Source organism: Sinocyclocheilus anshuiensis, unplaced genomic scaffold, assembly GCF_001515605.1.
Source record: "Sinocyclocheilus anshuiensis isolate Anshui unplaced genomic scaffold, SAMN03320099.WGS_v1.1 scaffold628, whole genome shotgun sequence".
Classification (NCBI taxonomy): domain Eukaryota; kingdom Metazoa; phylum Chordata; class Actinopteri; order Cypriniformes; family Cyprinidae; genus Sinocyclocheilus; species Sinocyclocheilus anshuiensis.
Window position 1 is genome coordinate 706,082 of NW_015555750.1, and position 15,160 is coordinate 721,241.

At 36.5% G+C, this 15,160-nt stretch overlaps 3 protein-coding genes across 6 annotated transcripts in view; 1 reads left to right on the forward strand and 2 right to left on the reverse strand.

The window, feature by feature from the left end:
- LOC107673722 (junctional adhesion molecule B-like) overlaps positions 1-6,167 on the reverse strand; it is a 23,041-nt gene extending 16,874 nt beyond the window's left edge. Inside the window, exon 1 of the mRNA XM_016467466.1 lies at positions 6,086-6,167. Within this exon, the coding sequence (XP_016322952.1) occupies positions 6,086-6,107 (22 nt within the window). The 5' untranslated portion in view covers positions 6,108-6,167. The remainder of the gene's footprint in view (positions 1-6,085) is intronic.
- LOC107673723 (protein-lysine methyltransferase METTL21C-like) lies at positions 3,823-8,096 on the forward strand. 2 transcript variants are annotated; one of them, XM_016467467.1, is made up of 6 exons: positions 3,823-4,414; positions 4,683-4,773; positions 5,503-5,666; positions 7,116-7,233; positions 7,362-7,633; positions 7,738-8,096. In XM_016467467.1, the coding sequence occupies exons 1-6, from the start codon at positions 4,394-4,396 to the stop codon at positions 7,900-7,902; spliced, it is 831 nt and encodes a 276-aa protein (XP_016322953.1). In that variant the 5' UTR covers positions 3,823-4,393; the 3' UTR covers positions 7,903-8,096. The 2 variants fall into 2 exon arrangements, with proteins under 2 accessions (XP_016322953.1, XP_016322954.1); XM_016467468.1 differs by having other exon boundaries at positions 3,825-4,414; positions 4,639-4,773.
- Positions 8,097-9,056: 960 nt separating this feature from the next.
- The window catches only part of LOC107673714 (transcription factor Dp-1-like), a 12,959-nt gene continuing 6,855 nt past the window's right edge, over positions 9,057-15,160 (reverse strand). For all 3 annotated transcript variants that reach the window (XM_016467447.1, XM_016467448.1, XM_016467450.1), the window contains exons 7-11: positions 14,862-15,077; positions 14,631-14,782; positions 14,366-14,532; positions 14,193-14,271; positions 9,057-10,932 (exon numbers count right to left, since the gene is read on the reverse strand). In XM_016467447.1, coding sequence (XP_016322933.1) covers positions 10,791-10,932; positions 14,193-14,271; positions 14,366-14,532; positions 14,631-14,782; positions 14,862-15,077 — 756 coding nt within the window. In that variant the 3' untranslated portion in view covers positions 9,057-10,790. The remainder of the gene's footprint in view (positions 10,933-14,192; positions 14,272-14,365; positions 14,533-14,630; positions 14,783-14,861; positions 15,078-15,160) is intronic.

Consider the following 15,160-nt stretch of genomic DNA (forward strand, 5'->3'; position numbering starts at 1 on the left):
AGGAATGCCAGGGTTCCCATGTTTCTATGCATCATCTATGGGATAAAGAGAGAGCCACTTGGTCTGACACACGCATTTGTTGTGAAGCCAGCAGTGGTCCCTGGGACAGTCATAAAAATGAACTTTAGTGCAAGAGGTTTTAAAGGTAAAGTGTATCATTTTTGTGCCACTAGCAACACCAAACAGACTTTTACATTTAAAAAGATAATAAAACATTTGCAAGTCTATTCTGATTCCTGGACTCAAGACTATAGAGACCAGATCTGTTAAATTCCCATAGATAGTACTACAGAGCCACAGTGTTTACATGTTTCTCAGAAATCCAACAACGAATGCCTTACTTCTAAGATAAATATTAATACTTCTAACAAAGAAAAATGACACACATCACTTTTAAAAATGAACTTTAGTACAGATATACTAGTTCTTTCTAGAGATAATACATCAAACTTCTGATTTTGGAAAAATTAAGTCTTTTTTGAGCATTTGGTCTTAATGGTAATACCGCGGATGCTGAGGATCAGTTGCTCAGAGGATCTGCTAGAATCTTTAAAGCCAAAGATTTTCCAGAAAGGTTCATATAAATACTATTATCAGAATATCTAAAGATTAACGCCCCCTCTCTCACTTTGTCCGACACATGGGGCTGAAGCTTACTTTGGCATGCACAACACATTGTTCTCCATGGCTGAGTCAGTTTTCCATTTTACCTAAGCAGCTGTGTTTTCACTACTGGGTGTCAGTGAAGGATCTGCAGGAACTAAACCACAGCCACTCAAGCCATTTCAGTCACAAATTAATACTTGTCATCTCCCTGGCCTCTTGTTTAACATTAGAAACAAATATGTGCATGTATGAAACCAAATATTGCACTAATGATGAGAATTCCGCCTAAATTCCACCTTAGAAAAATGTTTGTATTTGCTTCAGATGGTACAGATGTTTCAACCCTGATACAACAATGCTTAACTAGTTAACCATTTGATATTATCACTCAGCCATGTTTCAGCAGTATCACTGTTCTCAGAAGTATTATAGACCTGAATGTGATACAGCAAGGTCGGTGTTTACAGCTTCAACGGGAGTGTTAATCAGACGTTATGCTCTCATCCCACTTGTCTGATTAAACATGGCCTAAGACTGAGAGACATGATAATCTCATAGTGTAAAATTTGTTTACCATGCAAGGGGACTAGGGAGTACTCTTTTTTCTCCTCTTGGATGAACGTAATTGTTTGTAATTTGCAATTGCCGTTTGTCCTTCAGAAGAATGTGCCACTCCACTAAGACACAAGGTGTGCCCCAAATCATGTACTTATATACTATTTTATGCCACTTAAGTAGTTTTTCACACTGAAGATTCCAAAAAGAAAAAGTGCTCTTGATGCAGTTAATTAACTGAAAAAAAATGGAATGTTGGACACTTCAAGCACTTAGCTCTGATGCTGGATGACAAAATAATCTTCTAAAATTATAGGTATAGTGCATTGTATAAGCATAGTGTATATTGTACATCATTTGGAACACAACTATAGCTGTTATACTCATGCACGTGATCGACCGGCATTTCACAAAAGTTTAATGGTTAAATAGATGCATAATAATTATTAAATTAAATGCTAAACTCTTTGGTGGCCTTGATTATTAAAAAAAGGATAAATAATTTAAATTATTTTGTGATTCAAAACAGCAAATTTCGCCAAAAGATGCAATGATCACTGAAATTAGTTATCAAAGGTAAAAATATTCAAGGCAATTATATTATATTTTAAAATACTCGTATGCTCATACTCATAAAATACTACCTTTTCAATGATTAAATGATTACTTAATATTCACAACATGGCAGTGAATTATTCGTAATTCACTGATTCTCCCTCATTCTTCTTATTTTTTTAATTTCCTTTCTAAAAAAGAAAGAACGAAAGAAAGAAAATGGCATATTGCTTATGAAAGAAAGAAAATAACATATTGCTTATGAGAGATCTGTTTTAGTACGTTTTATTAGGCTTTTTTTCTGTTTGTAACCATAAACACAGCATTTATTAAGCAAGATTTATTCAGATTATATTAAAGGATTAGTTCACTCCTGAAATAAAATTTCCTGATACTTTACTCACACCCATGTCACCCAAGATGTTAATGTATTTTTTTCTTCAGTCGAAAAGAAATTAAGGTTTTTGAGGAAAACATTCCAGGATTTTTCTCCATATAGTGGACTTCAACGGGGACCAATAGGTTGAAGGTCCAAATTGCATGTTCAATGCATCTTTAAAGGGCTACACAATCCCGGCAGAGGAATAAGGGTATTATCTAGGGCAGTGTTTCTCAACCCTGGTCCTGGGCGCCCCCCAACACTGCACATTTTGTGTGTCTCCCTAATCAAACACACCTGATTCAACTCATTAGCTCATTAAAAGAAACTCCAGGACCTGAAAAGGGTGTCAGATAAGGGAGACATACAAAATGTGCAGTGTTGGGGGGCGCTCAGGACCAGGGTTGAGAAACACTGATCTAGGGAAACAATCGATCATTTTCTAAAAAAAATATAAACATTTATATACTTTTTAACCAGTCTTTGCATTTCGCTTTGTAAACACTGGGTCGGTACTACCTCACAGATGACGTTTCTAACTTGACTACATAATGCGTGAAGTCGTAGACGCAGAGCTAGTGCAAGATGAGCATCGTGGTTAAAAACAATTGTTTTGCTAGTTAAGACCCTTATTCCTCAGCTGCACTCTAAAAAATGCTGGGTTTAAAACAACCCAACTTGAGTTATTTGGCAACTGGGTAAATACTGGACAGAACACATGCTGGGTTATTTTGACCCAGCTGGGGGCTGTTTCATAAAACAAGTTTACCAAACAAGCCAGGCTTATTTCAGTTATTCTGACTTATTTTGAACCAAAATTGACCAAAGTCAGACTAAATCAAATAAATCTGGCTTATTTGGTACATTTGTTTTATGAAACAGGCCCCAGCTGGCTCAAAATAACCCAGCATGTGTTCTGTCCAGTATTTACCCAGTTGCCAAATAACTCGAGTTGGGTTGTTTTAAACCCAGCATTTTTGGTTGGGTTAAATGTTTTTACCAAAAATGCTGGGTTAAGTCAACTATTGTTTAAAATTATGGACTGGAAAAAAACAAAAAACAAAACAGAATTACTAGAGACAACAGCAATAATCAAAAGAACGTTTATTATTAAGCAAGAACACATGGACAAAATACAAAACTACTCTCTCCTGTGGACTCAATAAGCCCGCGCACTAACTCAGCAGCTGGGTTGTTTAATAGCAGACAAGCTCAACCCAGCGGTTTGGTAGAAAAAAAAATAACCCAGCATTAAAAATGACCCAGCAGCTTAGTTAAAGAAAAACTACCCAGCACCTGGGTAAAAATATTAAAAACAACCCAATAAAATTACCCAACAGGCTGAACCCCCGTAGAATTTTTTTGGGGGGTTAAAATAACCCAGCTTTTTTAAGAGTGTGGGATTGTGTAGAGCCCTTTGAAACTGCATTGAACCTGCAATTTGGACCTTCAGTCAGTTGGTCCCCACTAAAGTCCACTACATGGAGAAAAATCCTGGAATGTTTTCCTCAGAAACATTAGTTTATTTTCAACTGATGAAAGAAAGACATGAACATCTTGGATGACGTGGGGGTGAGTAAATTATCAAGAAATTCTAATTCTGGAGTGAGCTAATTCTTTAAAAACTATTTATTAAACATTGTGTTCATTGTGAATACTGTCATATTGATGTTGACGCCATTTTATAAATGAGTTTTAAGCACAGACACCCTATACCAATGGTAAAATCACTCTCAAAAGCCTCTCTTGGGTTATTGCTTTAGTATGCCAGTCTTGCCAGACATCATGTTTTCTATGTCAGTCCAGTCTCAGGTTATTTCTGATGTCTGATTCCATCCCAGCTATTAAAACTGACCGTTAGGTCATCCTACACTTGCAGACAGTAAAATGTTTGTCATCCTTCATTTACCATCTGTGCTTGCACAGGTTATTGGACCCCAGTTGCAGCTTCCAAGATCCCAGAGGGCACAGTATATCTGCCAGAGCCGTGCCCAGGCTGGGGGTAAAGGGATATGCCTTCATGTGCATCGTAAGATATATAAATACCTACAGCCATCTTTCCCCCACCAATTCTTAGTCTAAATCTCTGTCTGTTTTCCACAAACTCGAAAACACGGGAACCAGTGAGAGGGATCAGTGTTCCCTGAGGAGAGGATTGCACTCAGAGCTGTGGAATTAAGTAGCTTTGACACTGTATGCAACTCTCTCTCTCTCATAACCAACTGCACATTTAGCTCAGCTCTTCCATGGGAGGAGCAGGGAGATGCTTCTTCTTTTAAAAGTCAATTTGCCCTGAGGATGTCAACTTTAAAGTCTCAGGTCTGTTTCTTTGTTTCTATATGTTTGTGAGAGTGTGTGATTTCCTTTTCATTGCTGTTTGTTACTGAAACTAGTTTAAATTAAAATTAATAATTTTGCATGGAATTTTGCTTGCTTTTGTGTGCTACCTAAATTCAATAACTACTGGGGAAAATGCATGTAAGAAGATGTTGTTAGAAAATGGTTTTATTGAGAATTAAAAATTAAATCTTCCAATACGATAGCTGTACTGAGTGTGAAGACATTTGGGCTTGTTTCCATAATGGAGATCGAAGGAAGTCCTGGTCTAAATATGCAGAAAAAAGGGATCGTGAAGCAGCCTGACCCTGTCAAACCACCACCAAACAACACAGAAGAAGGTAAATAAGAAGAAGATTGAGATATGGGAGCAATATGACAGTGGGCTCCAAAAACTAGTAAATAAAAATGCACCTATTATGCAACATATTTGAATTTTTTATTTTATTTCCATAATTGTGTAATAGTGAACTAACTATTGAAACCTCTTTTACTTTAGATAAAAATACAGGCAAAATAGTTGTGTACCTGAAACTTGCCCATATATGACAAAATACTTTTTGATTTGATTAGACTCTACCTCAAAGACTTGGGACAACCTGATCTCATGAGAAAACAATTTTACAAGTTGGCAGTTTAGTATGAATTTGTATGGTGTGGTGTGATTTGTATGGAAATGTACAATTTAAAAAAAAAAAACAAGCATGAAGTGCCAACCCCTAAACCAAACTGTCAATGGGCGTAAGCAGATTCTACAAAGACATGAGATAACACAAATTTATAAGATTTAGCCACAAATTTGACAAACATTAAATAGTTACAAATTGCCATGAAAGTGTTTGGACTTGTGAACACATTTAAATTTATGTGCATTTCATTAGTGATCCAGAAATAGTGTTTCTTCTTCATTTTATTCCGTTTTTATGCTTTATTTTTCTAAATCCCAGAGTTTTAATGCAGTATGAAACTTTTGGATCCCACTGTATTTAGGTGTATGTGCATGCAGGTGTTCAGATCAGTAGATACAGTGATTGAATTGCAATGACACATCTTACTGGTGCTCTTTTCAGAGGATATGGACTGTAAAGACATGCAGAAGGAGGCACTGAACAGGCGCAATGCCTGGGAGCCCACGGTCTTCTATTCGCTTGGCAACGAGACCTTTTTCTTCACCGGGCAGGAGATCAACATCCGAGAGTCACTCGACTCTTTTGGCGCCGTCATCTGGCCAGGCGTGAGAATAGATATTATACGACTCTTCACACTGCGCTTAACCGACGGTTATCGTCGTAAGACGTCGTTCTAAACTCCGCCTTTAACTCCTGGTAGAGAAACCGTTCACACTTGCAATTTAGAAGCCCACCACCGCTTTATACCTGGGGTTATTAAAAAACTCCGCCACGGAGCAGGGTTCGCGTTAACCCAGCATTGCGGTGCCAAACCAAACCTGTAGCCTAGTCAGTGTGATTCCTTGTTATGGTTATATGTTACGATTCGGTGTTAGAATGTTACGGCTAGATGCTTAGCAACAGACGCCCAATGGCGCCTCATATTCACGTGCTTTGCCTTTGGACAGTCACAGAAAATCCGCGTGTTTTAACAGTAGTTCCAGCGTTTAAGGGGAAAATGGTGACATCAAATAGTCCACCTTACCTTTATAGTATGAAAAGTCCATTCAGGAAAAACTCGACAATACAGTCGGCAATAACCTGAGGATGCAATTTTAACATTTACATAAACAGGTCGCGCGGTTTCTTCGTCCAAGCAGTGACACTGACATAGCAAATATGCAAATAAGAACGTCAATTGGTTTATTTTCTTTTTAATATTTTGTATTTTTAGGGGATTTAATGGTACTAAATTATATTTATGCATTAGTTATAACGTTATTATGTGTTTAACTTTTTGAGCAGAGATCTAAAAATGAAATTTCCAACTTAAACTGTTGTAAATCTTGAATGCTTTGGAGCAGACTTAGATTTTGTAAAGGTCTCTTTTTAAAGAGAGATGGAGGTTTTTGGCTAAAGTAAAAAAAAAAAAAATGAAATGAAAGTGGAATTTAAAAAGTTATAGAAGTTTAAGTATATTGTTTTGAAAAATCCACAAAAACACTTTCAATTTATATAAAGTACGTATTTTTAGAGTAAAACAACAAAACATGTTTTACTCTAAAACTGTGAGGGTAAAAAAGACTAATTTTGTGTTCCAAATTTGAGGTTGATATCTCAAAACATACGCTTTCAGTAAGATTTTGTTTGGATGCAGTACCAAACATTTCACTAGATGAAATCTGTTTCCAATGCAGTCATTTTTCAGCACAATTTAACCTTTTTCGTTTCATGTCCGTAACGTTTTTTGTCTTCACATAGCAAGTGCTAAAACCTTTACCAAGTTTCATACCATTATGATAAAGAACAATTCTAAATATATATATACATTTTGTTTTATATAAAGAGCACTAGAGGGTTAAGAATGTACAATGTGAAACGACAACTTACAAATACAGTGGATTGATTGTTAACCCCAGCTAAATTATGTGTGAGGTGTGAAGCAACATAACCCAGGATTCCATGGGGTTTAGAATGACGGAAGGATAACTGTTTCAAGTGTGAAAAACCCTATAAATTTTTTAGAGTTTTGTGAAGTTTGCAAAGGTTACCTGTGTATGTATGTGTGCACACAGGCTGTGGCTCTCTGTCAGTATTTGGAAAAGAACCGGGAACAGGTTGATCTGCTGGATAAAGCAGTGCTGGAACTTGGAGCAGGAACAGGACTGGTGTCCATAGTGGCAAGTTTACTGGGTACATAAACTAACATCTCTTTTTTCTGTGTGCATGAAAGTGATGATGCGGAAGTTCAAAGGTCAATTTATTTGAATTATTTGTTTGCAGTTACCATTTATTTTCATTTACACCTTTTCCACATCAAGGTGCCTGGGTCACGGCCACAGATCTGCCCGATGTCTTGTCAAATCTGAACTTTAACCTCTCACGCAACACACGGGGTCGCTGCAGATACACACCTCAGGTGGCCGCTCTGGTCTGGGGTCAGGATGTGAAACGTGACTTCCCCAACTCCATCTACAATTATGACTATGTGTTCTGTGCAGACGTGGTCTATCATCACAACTTTCTAGAGGATCTACTAATCACCATGCAGTACTTCTGTAAGCCAGGAACCACCCTTTTGTGGGCAAATAAGGTCAGGCTCTATGTTTTTCCATTAAACCATAGCTAACATGTTAGCTTTATGTTTATAGCCTCTTTTATAAGACCTGTTGGTTGTCGATGTTTCATTTCCAACAGGTGCGATTTCAATCTGACCTGCGTTTCATTGAAAACTTTAAAAACGTTTTTAACGTCACGTTGCTGGAAGAGATCCCACAAGAGGAGGTAAGGATCTACCAGGCCACTGCAAGGACATCAGCCCAAATGAGGGAGGAGAAGAGGGAGAACCAACAACATGTGTAGCAAGAATTGCAAATAGGAGATTCATACATTAAACGAGTCCAGCAGCCCCAACATTGAAGGGAAGGTGCTCCACCTGTTGGCCATCTGCAAAGTTGCAAGGAATGATTGCCAAGTGCTACTATTCCTGATAATGGAAAAAAAACATGTCAAAAAAGAGTGATACTTCATGTATGATTTTTTTTTTTTTTTTAAGTATGGAAACTCCTTTTTGTTTCAGAATAAAAAAGGTATGTTTTAAGTAATTCATACTTGTAATTGTCACTTTATATGGCTACTTCTCAATGTGACACAATTGTCAATTTCTTATTTTAAATATTATCTCACAGTAATCTGTTTATTTCTTAGTCCGAGTTGGAAATAGAATTTAGTTTTTAGTGTGTGAGAATTTCTTTTTAAAAAATTGTTTTGTTCCCCAATTTATTATGTATAATCATTTATACTATCATTGTTAATTAAGATTTTATTGCATTTGCAACATGGTGCAAAGTCCTAATCTTCTCCCTAAATCTACGCTACAGTTCAAAAGCTTGTTGTGGTCAGTAACTTTTGCTTTAAGTAAATTATTTTATTTTAATTATAGTAGTAGTAGTAGTATATATTTATTTAATGCCATGTCAGCATCTTGGGCTATTTTCATGGCAAAAACAATAAAAAATAAATTTCAAGTATAACAAATACAATAAAAACCAACAAACAAACAAGTTATATTACACAAGATTTTTTACATTAACATATGATAAAAATTCTAAAACTTTTTCTGGCAAAGTTATACTAAACTTGTATTTTAATTATAAATTAATAATTTGGTTTCCACAAAAATATTAAGCAGCACAACCATTTTAAAAATTGATAAATGTTTCTTGAGCAGCAAATCAGCATATTAGAATGATTTCTGAATGATCATTTTACAATGAAGACTAGAGTTACAGCTGCTGAATATTCAGCTTAGCCATCACATAGTAAATAAGATGAAATAAAGTTAATTAGATTAAATAAAATATATTAAAATAGACGTTATTTTAAAATTGTATATTTCACAATATTACGAATAACAAATGCATCAAATAAATGCATCCTTGGTGAACAAACTTCTTACATAAAATTTACCGACCTCAAAATTTTGAACAGTATAGTGTACGTGACAAGACAAGATAAACAACAAATCCTATTTTAATAGAGTCATCCTCAAGGAAAAGTGTGACAAACAAAGACAAATTAACATTAGGCTCGTCTAAACAGTTCCCAAGCTAATTGTCTCTCAAACAACTTTGAAACAGACGAGCTCATGGGAGACGTCACTCAGGGAATAAGATGACTTGTTTACAGCCTTTGCAAACAGAATAATAAAGACAGAAATGATAGGAAGGAGAGTCCTGAAGGGGGGCTTGACTCTGGATCCCACAGAGACTGTTCCGTCATACTTGGTCACATGACAAAAATCCGAAATTTGCAAAACCTCTCCACTTACAGCGATAAAACACTCAGTGAGCAATATAATACCAAAACATGTCAGAGGAGAGCAGAAACAAGAAAAATAATTTAATATAGATATGTCCAAGTCTGGAAATTACAGCTTTAACATTCTCTAATATTTAAGTTCTTACAGTTAATTTCAATGCTTTAAGTGTGGCTACTTCAGCTAAAAAGAGGTACCAACAGTCTCTCAAACACTATGGGGAAAGCATTAGAAAACATTATGCCATGTCAACTTCCTGAACGCAAATCTAGTCACACTAGGCACATATATAAAATAAAAGTTTATTGAAATTAGTATTACATTAGTGTCGCAAATAAACACGAGTTCGATTCTTAAAACATTCTTTATATTTAAATTTGAAACTTATATTAGATTACAGAAAAGTTACTTTGAGGAGTCGGTACAAGGATTCAGCTTTTTTTTTTTAAAGGAAATGTTCAAAGGGAAGTCGAGAGAGACCTAAAGCCCATATCTTTTTAATACACAACAATAATCTTACACGCTTCAAGGTATTACTGACGCGGAGAAAGGACACTAGAAACAAATCTTGGTATCATGTGGTTAAGAAACAAAGCATTTTTATATTCCTGTAACTGCTTTAAGGTACTTAAGTTTCTCCGATGTCCTCCAGTGTCTCTAGGACAGGTTGGCCTATGAAGCTCGGAAACCAAACGAGAACAAAGAAACGAAAAAAGGCTGACTCCTCAGAGTCCTCCAAAAAAGCAGCGCTCTGCAGAACGCCAAGGAGCCGAACACACACGGGAGGAGAGATTCTACAAAAAAAGCCTGCAAGAAATCATCAGGTCAGCATACGAAAAGAGTCCACACATCCAAAGACCTGCCCTCCACATGGGGCAAAAAATAGCAGCCGGCTTTGTAGGTTCTTCGATTCATTAGTCTCCGAATCATCAGAATGCAAATCAAGCCAGCAAGTTCAAAAACAACAACAACTAAAAAGATCATTCAAAAACAAAAGAGAACTACTTCACACAAAGATCACACAACATTTTCCAACAGCTCGCTGTACGGCTGTACGCAAGTGGGGTTTTCAGAGGGAGGGAAGGTTTCAGAGGGTCACGCAGATCAGAGCGGATAACATCCAGTAGGAACGCTGCGACAGGAAATAAAGTGACACCTCTAAACTTCAGTAAAGTCCTTTAGCTGAAAACTACAATTCCCAGCAGGCAAAGCACACAGCCTGTGATGATGTGGCTTGTCCTGAGCTCAGAAAGAGGAGGATGAAAACAACTCATCCTATTAAAGCCTGTGTTCTTCAATGCCCTTCTCAGACAGAGAGTGAAAGAAAGGGTGAGTTGCAGAAGAGGAAAAAGAACGATGTGGTTGATCAATCCTCGGACATGGCAGCTGGAAGAACTTGTGCACGATTGGACAGGCTGAACGAGGACTGGGCTTAGTCCTCGTCATCGTTTTCGTCAAATTCGTCATCGTCGTCATCGTCCTCGCCCATGTAAGAGACGGGGGTCTCCACCCGAGAGCCGCTGTAGTGGGAGTCGTTTGAACTGGAGGCCATCGTGCCGTCTGCCCCACCGTCACTGTCAGAGAAACAGATGAAAGTGAACCATGCTGAAATACAAGACACTGTTGTACCCGTTGTTCCAAAACAAAGTATGAAGAGTACTCCAAAAATTAAACTACACAAAATCAGCCCATAGTGCATGCATGCTATATTTCAAGTCTTTTGATCGTTTTGTGGCCAAAATTTAAGTCATTATTCACTGAACTTCTTTCCCTCCACCTCGCACAAAGTAATCAAACGGCTTCATAAGACTACTTTTATGGTACCGTAACATTTTTGGAGATTTAAAGTGTTACTCTCTCAATTCACTAGTGTTGTATAAAAAAAACTAAAGAAGAGCAGAATGAATATTCTGCATTATATCTTTTGGGGAACAAAATGACAGAATTTGTAAGTTTGGGTAAAGTATTTTTTGAAAATAAAATGCCTAGCTCAAAAAGTAATAAAAGCAGTATTATCACTATTTTCCACTTATTGTCAAATAATAATATTTATCGTAACTTCTAGAAAAGTCACTCACAATTTAATTCAACTCAGCTTGCTTTGAAAGAAAGTTACTTATGGGAAATGATGTCAAAGCAGCCCAGGTTAAGGCCCAAAGATTAATTGGCATAGCTGTATTTATTTGATCAGAAATGGAGTAAAAGAGCAATATTGTGAAATATTATTATTATATAAAAAAATAAAATAATAGAAAGTATGAATTTTATGTAATTTACTCCTGGAATGTAGTTCCTGTACCCAAGTGTCCCTGCATGCTTTATTATGCTCTTAAAGACAACCAATTATTCTTCCAACCCTTTAGTACTACACAACCTTAAAATCTGGAAACAATTTAGAAACATTTTGGCAAACCTGTCTCCTACATATAAAAATCTTTCCTTTTTACCCTCCATTTCAGATGGATCTTTTGCATTATGGTTTAGAAGGGGCACTGAAAACATTAATGATCTTTTTCTGGAGAATATATTCGTTACATTTTCTTATGTCAGAAAAATTTAATCTTCCCAAAACCCTTTTATTGATATCTCCAGACTCGTGAAATTTATAAGAAATACATTTTCTCATTTCCCTTATGCACCCCCTAAACAAGAGACTGATCCAGTTTTAGAAACAAAACTCTGTAAATGTACCATCTCTCCAATATTTATAAAACATTTTTTTCATTTATTATGCAGTCAGGCTTTTCACCTCTCCAAAATAAAGCAGAATTGGGAATCAGATCTTAACCATGTTTTCACAGACGAGGAATGGTCCAAGGCCCTTATTTGTGTACATACCTTGTTGCATAGAGTACTGGACAAAGGCCAAATTGTCTCAAATTAACCCTGGTTTTGATCTAAACTGTGTCAGTGTCGACAAGCTCTAGCTACTCTTTAATCACACTTTTTGGCTTTGCCCAGCATTGATTTCTTTCTGGGCATTAATTTTCAAATAAATTTCCAAATGTTTTATTTTAGATATTGAACCATGCCCCCTAGTAGCATTATTTGGACTCAACCCCACAAATGTTTCCTTGTCACCCTCACAGTCAAATGCACTCGCCTTCTGCTTGATAATTGCTAAAAGGCTTATATTACTGAACAGGAAAAATCCTCCCCCACCCAGCAACTTTCATTGAATGCACGACCTGATGCAGCTTATTCAAATAGAAAAGATCAGATTTACAATACTTGGTAAAACGGAAACATTTCACACTACTTAGTGACTCTTCTCGTCAGATTGATTAAATAAATAAATAAATATAAATAAATATAAATAAATATAAATAAAAATAAATATAAATAAAAATATAAATATAAATATTTTACTTGATGTACTAAAAAAACTAAAACTAAAATTAAATTAATATAAATTATATAGAGATATTTTTTTAAAAATGCACATAAACAAACGCACAGAAACATAGTAATTTAGTAAAATAGTAAAAATAGTAAAATAGTAATTAAAAAACTGAAATTGAAACTATTTCAAAATTTGAAAATGTATTTAGTTGCTTAAAATTTTGCTTAGTTTAATTTTAAGTAATAAAATAACTAGAACTAAAAATTAAAACTTGATTAAAAGAAATACATAGACATGATTTACTACACTACAAAGACATACTACAAAAAATAAAAATGACAAAAATGCACAACAAATTTACTTTATATTAGTATGTCAATGATACCAAAATAACACTGATGCCCACTATCTCAGAAATAACCCAGCGTGAGAGCAGAAGACGAGAGGACAACAGAAATGGGGCAAGAGTGAGACGGATGCTCAAAAACAGAGCAGCCAGACTCACTGGGACTTGACAAAGACAAAAATGATGAAGACCAAAGTAGAACGGCAACAATGTGCTCATTATAGCAGCTCATTTAGAGTCTCCGCTAATGAAACATTCATGAATTCACATGTTCATTTCATCAGGAATAAGCGAGGAGGAACATGATAATCACGTTTGGCGGTGGGAGCTCATGCATGACGCTCTGCTGTGATTGGTCGGATTATATGTACAGTCTCCACCCACGCCGCCCATTTAGATCTCGATTTAGAACGGAAACCCAGTAATTATCTTCATCAGCACTTCACAGACTCTTCAGGATGGATTTCACATCATTGGGAAGATAATTAGTGCTGTTTGCCAAGTCTAGTGGTCGACCGATATGTGTTTTTTGACAGCCGATGCCGATATCTTGGAAAGCAGGGGGTCTGATATCATTTTAGTTATTTTAATTCATATTCAAGAAATTTGAAATCATTTGAAAATGGATTAAAACATAAATGTGTAAAATAAACATACTTATACTTTAAATGACAAAGTATTTTTCACAAATAAATAAATATTTAATAAAAATATAATTAAAAAGGAAGTAACCAACAGGGCAATAAAAAGAGTTAAATTAATTACATGTATTTCATTCCTGCATTTCAGCAGCCATTACTCCAGTCTTCAGTGTCACACCATCACTCATAAATCATTTTAATGTGCTGATTTGGTGCTCAAGAAACATTTCCTACTATCACAGTTGAAAACAGAGGAAATCCTTGATTGCTTCCAGGATTCTTTGATAAATTACAATTTCAAAATAACAGCAGTCATTCGATATATAAATCTTTTATAAAAATGTATCATCACTGTCATTTCTGATCAATTTAATGCACCAAATTTATAAACAGTAGTCCATTACTGGGAACTGTCATAGTGTAACCTGATTCATTAGCTACTCTTGTTTCCAGCTCCATTCATTTTATTAATGAACAACTGAAAGGTGCACAAAAGAAACTCACCTCCCAACATGATAGCGGCCTCCGTTAACAGACAAAGCCCCTGTCATGTAGACATTACTGATAGGCCCCTGTGCCATTTCTGCACGCAAAAAATACCCATCAAATTAAACATGTGACCTTTACAGTCACAAAACTTAATTTATACTCTGATGTGGTGACCAGCCGGTACTAACCTGTGACATAGGGCTCCAGTGCTTTGGGCACCAAGCTTCTGGCAGTCTTCAAGTCCTCAGCAGAGCACTTGCCCACCTCGAGACCACAAGCCATGCCCATGCGCTTCAACACCTCAATGTCATCATGAATCTCGAACATGCTATCAAAGTTGAAGAGGTACTCAAACCTGATCACAAATAATGAGAAAAGGTGTGCAAAGTAAGGATCTCTGATATTCCAGTCAGGTCACCAACAGCATAAATGGTCTGGCTTTTGATATCATACTTGTCATTGGAGATGCTGCAGTCAATGACTGTTTTCTTGCTGGTGTTTACGATGATAAATGGCAAGTGAATGGCCGAGTTGGCAGGTGGGGGCCTTTTCGTCTGTTGTTCTCTCTGGCGGTTCCGCTGTACAAGGTTCTTGAAGGCAATTTGCTGCAATTGAAACGCATTCACTTTCAAAACAAGTTCATTGTCAAAATAATTCTTATAAGACAAAAGAGCATCTTCTCACCTGTAAGATGAGTTCTTGAAGTTGCGACTGTTTTTGTTTGATTCTCTCCAAACGTCTTTGCCTCTCCACCTCCAGGTTCTGGCACTCCTGAGCAGAGTTTGTGGGCAGGCCAATCCATTTGATCTCTTTTTTCTCTTTGGAGATGATGTTCATGGCCATCAGCACATTGAGTGCATCGTACACACGCCGCCGAATGTTCTTCTGGTCATACACATGCTGAAAGTGACGTGACATGTGAGTGACGTGACATGTGGCCAAGTATGGTGACCCATACTCGGAATTAGTGCTCTGCATTTATC

What these genes read in the sequence shown, in the direction of transcription:
- LOC107673723 (XM_016467467.1), top strand. Translation starts at nt 4,394, where the DNA reads ATGTCAACTTTAAAGTCTCAG. An exon ending in ACCAAACAACACAGAAGAAG is followed by an intron (nt 4,774 to 5,502) that starts GTAAATAAGAAG and finishes TGCTCTTTTCAG; the next exon opens with AGGATATGGACTGTAAAGAC. An exon ending in GCGCCGTCATCTGGCCAGGC is followed by an intron (nt 5,667 to 7,115) that starts GTGAGAATAGAT and finishes GTGTGCACACAG; the next exon opens with GCTGTGGCTCTCTGTCAGTA.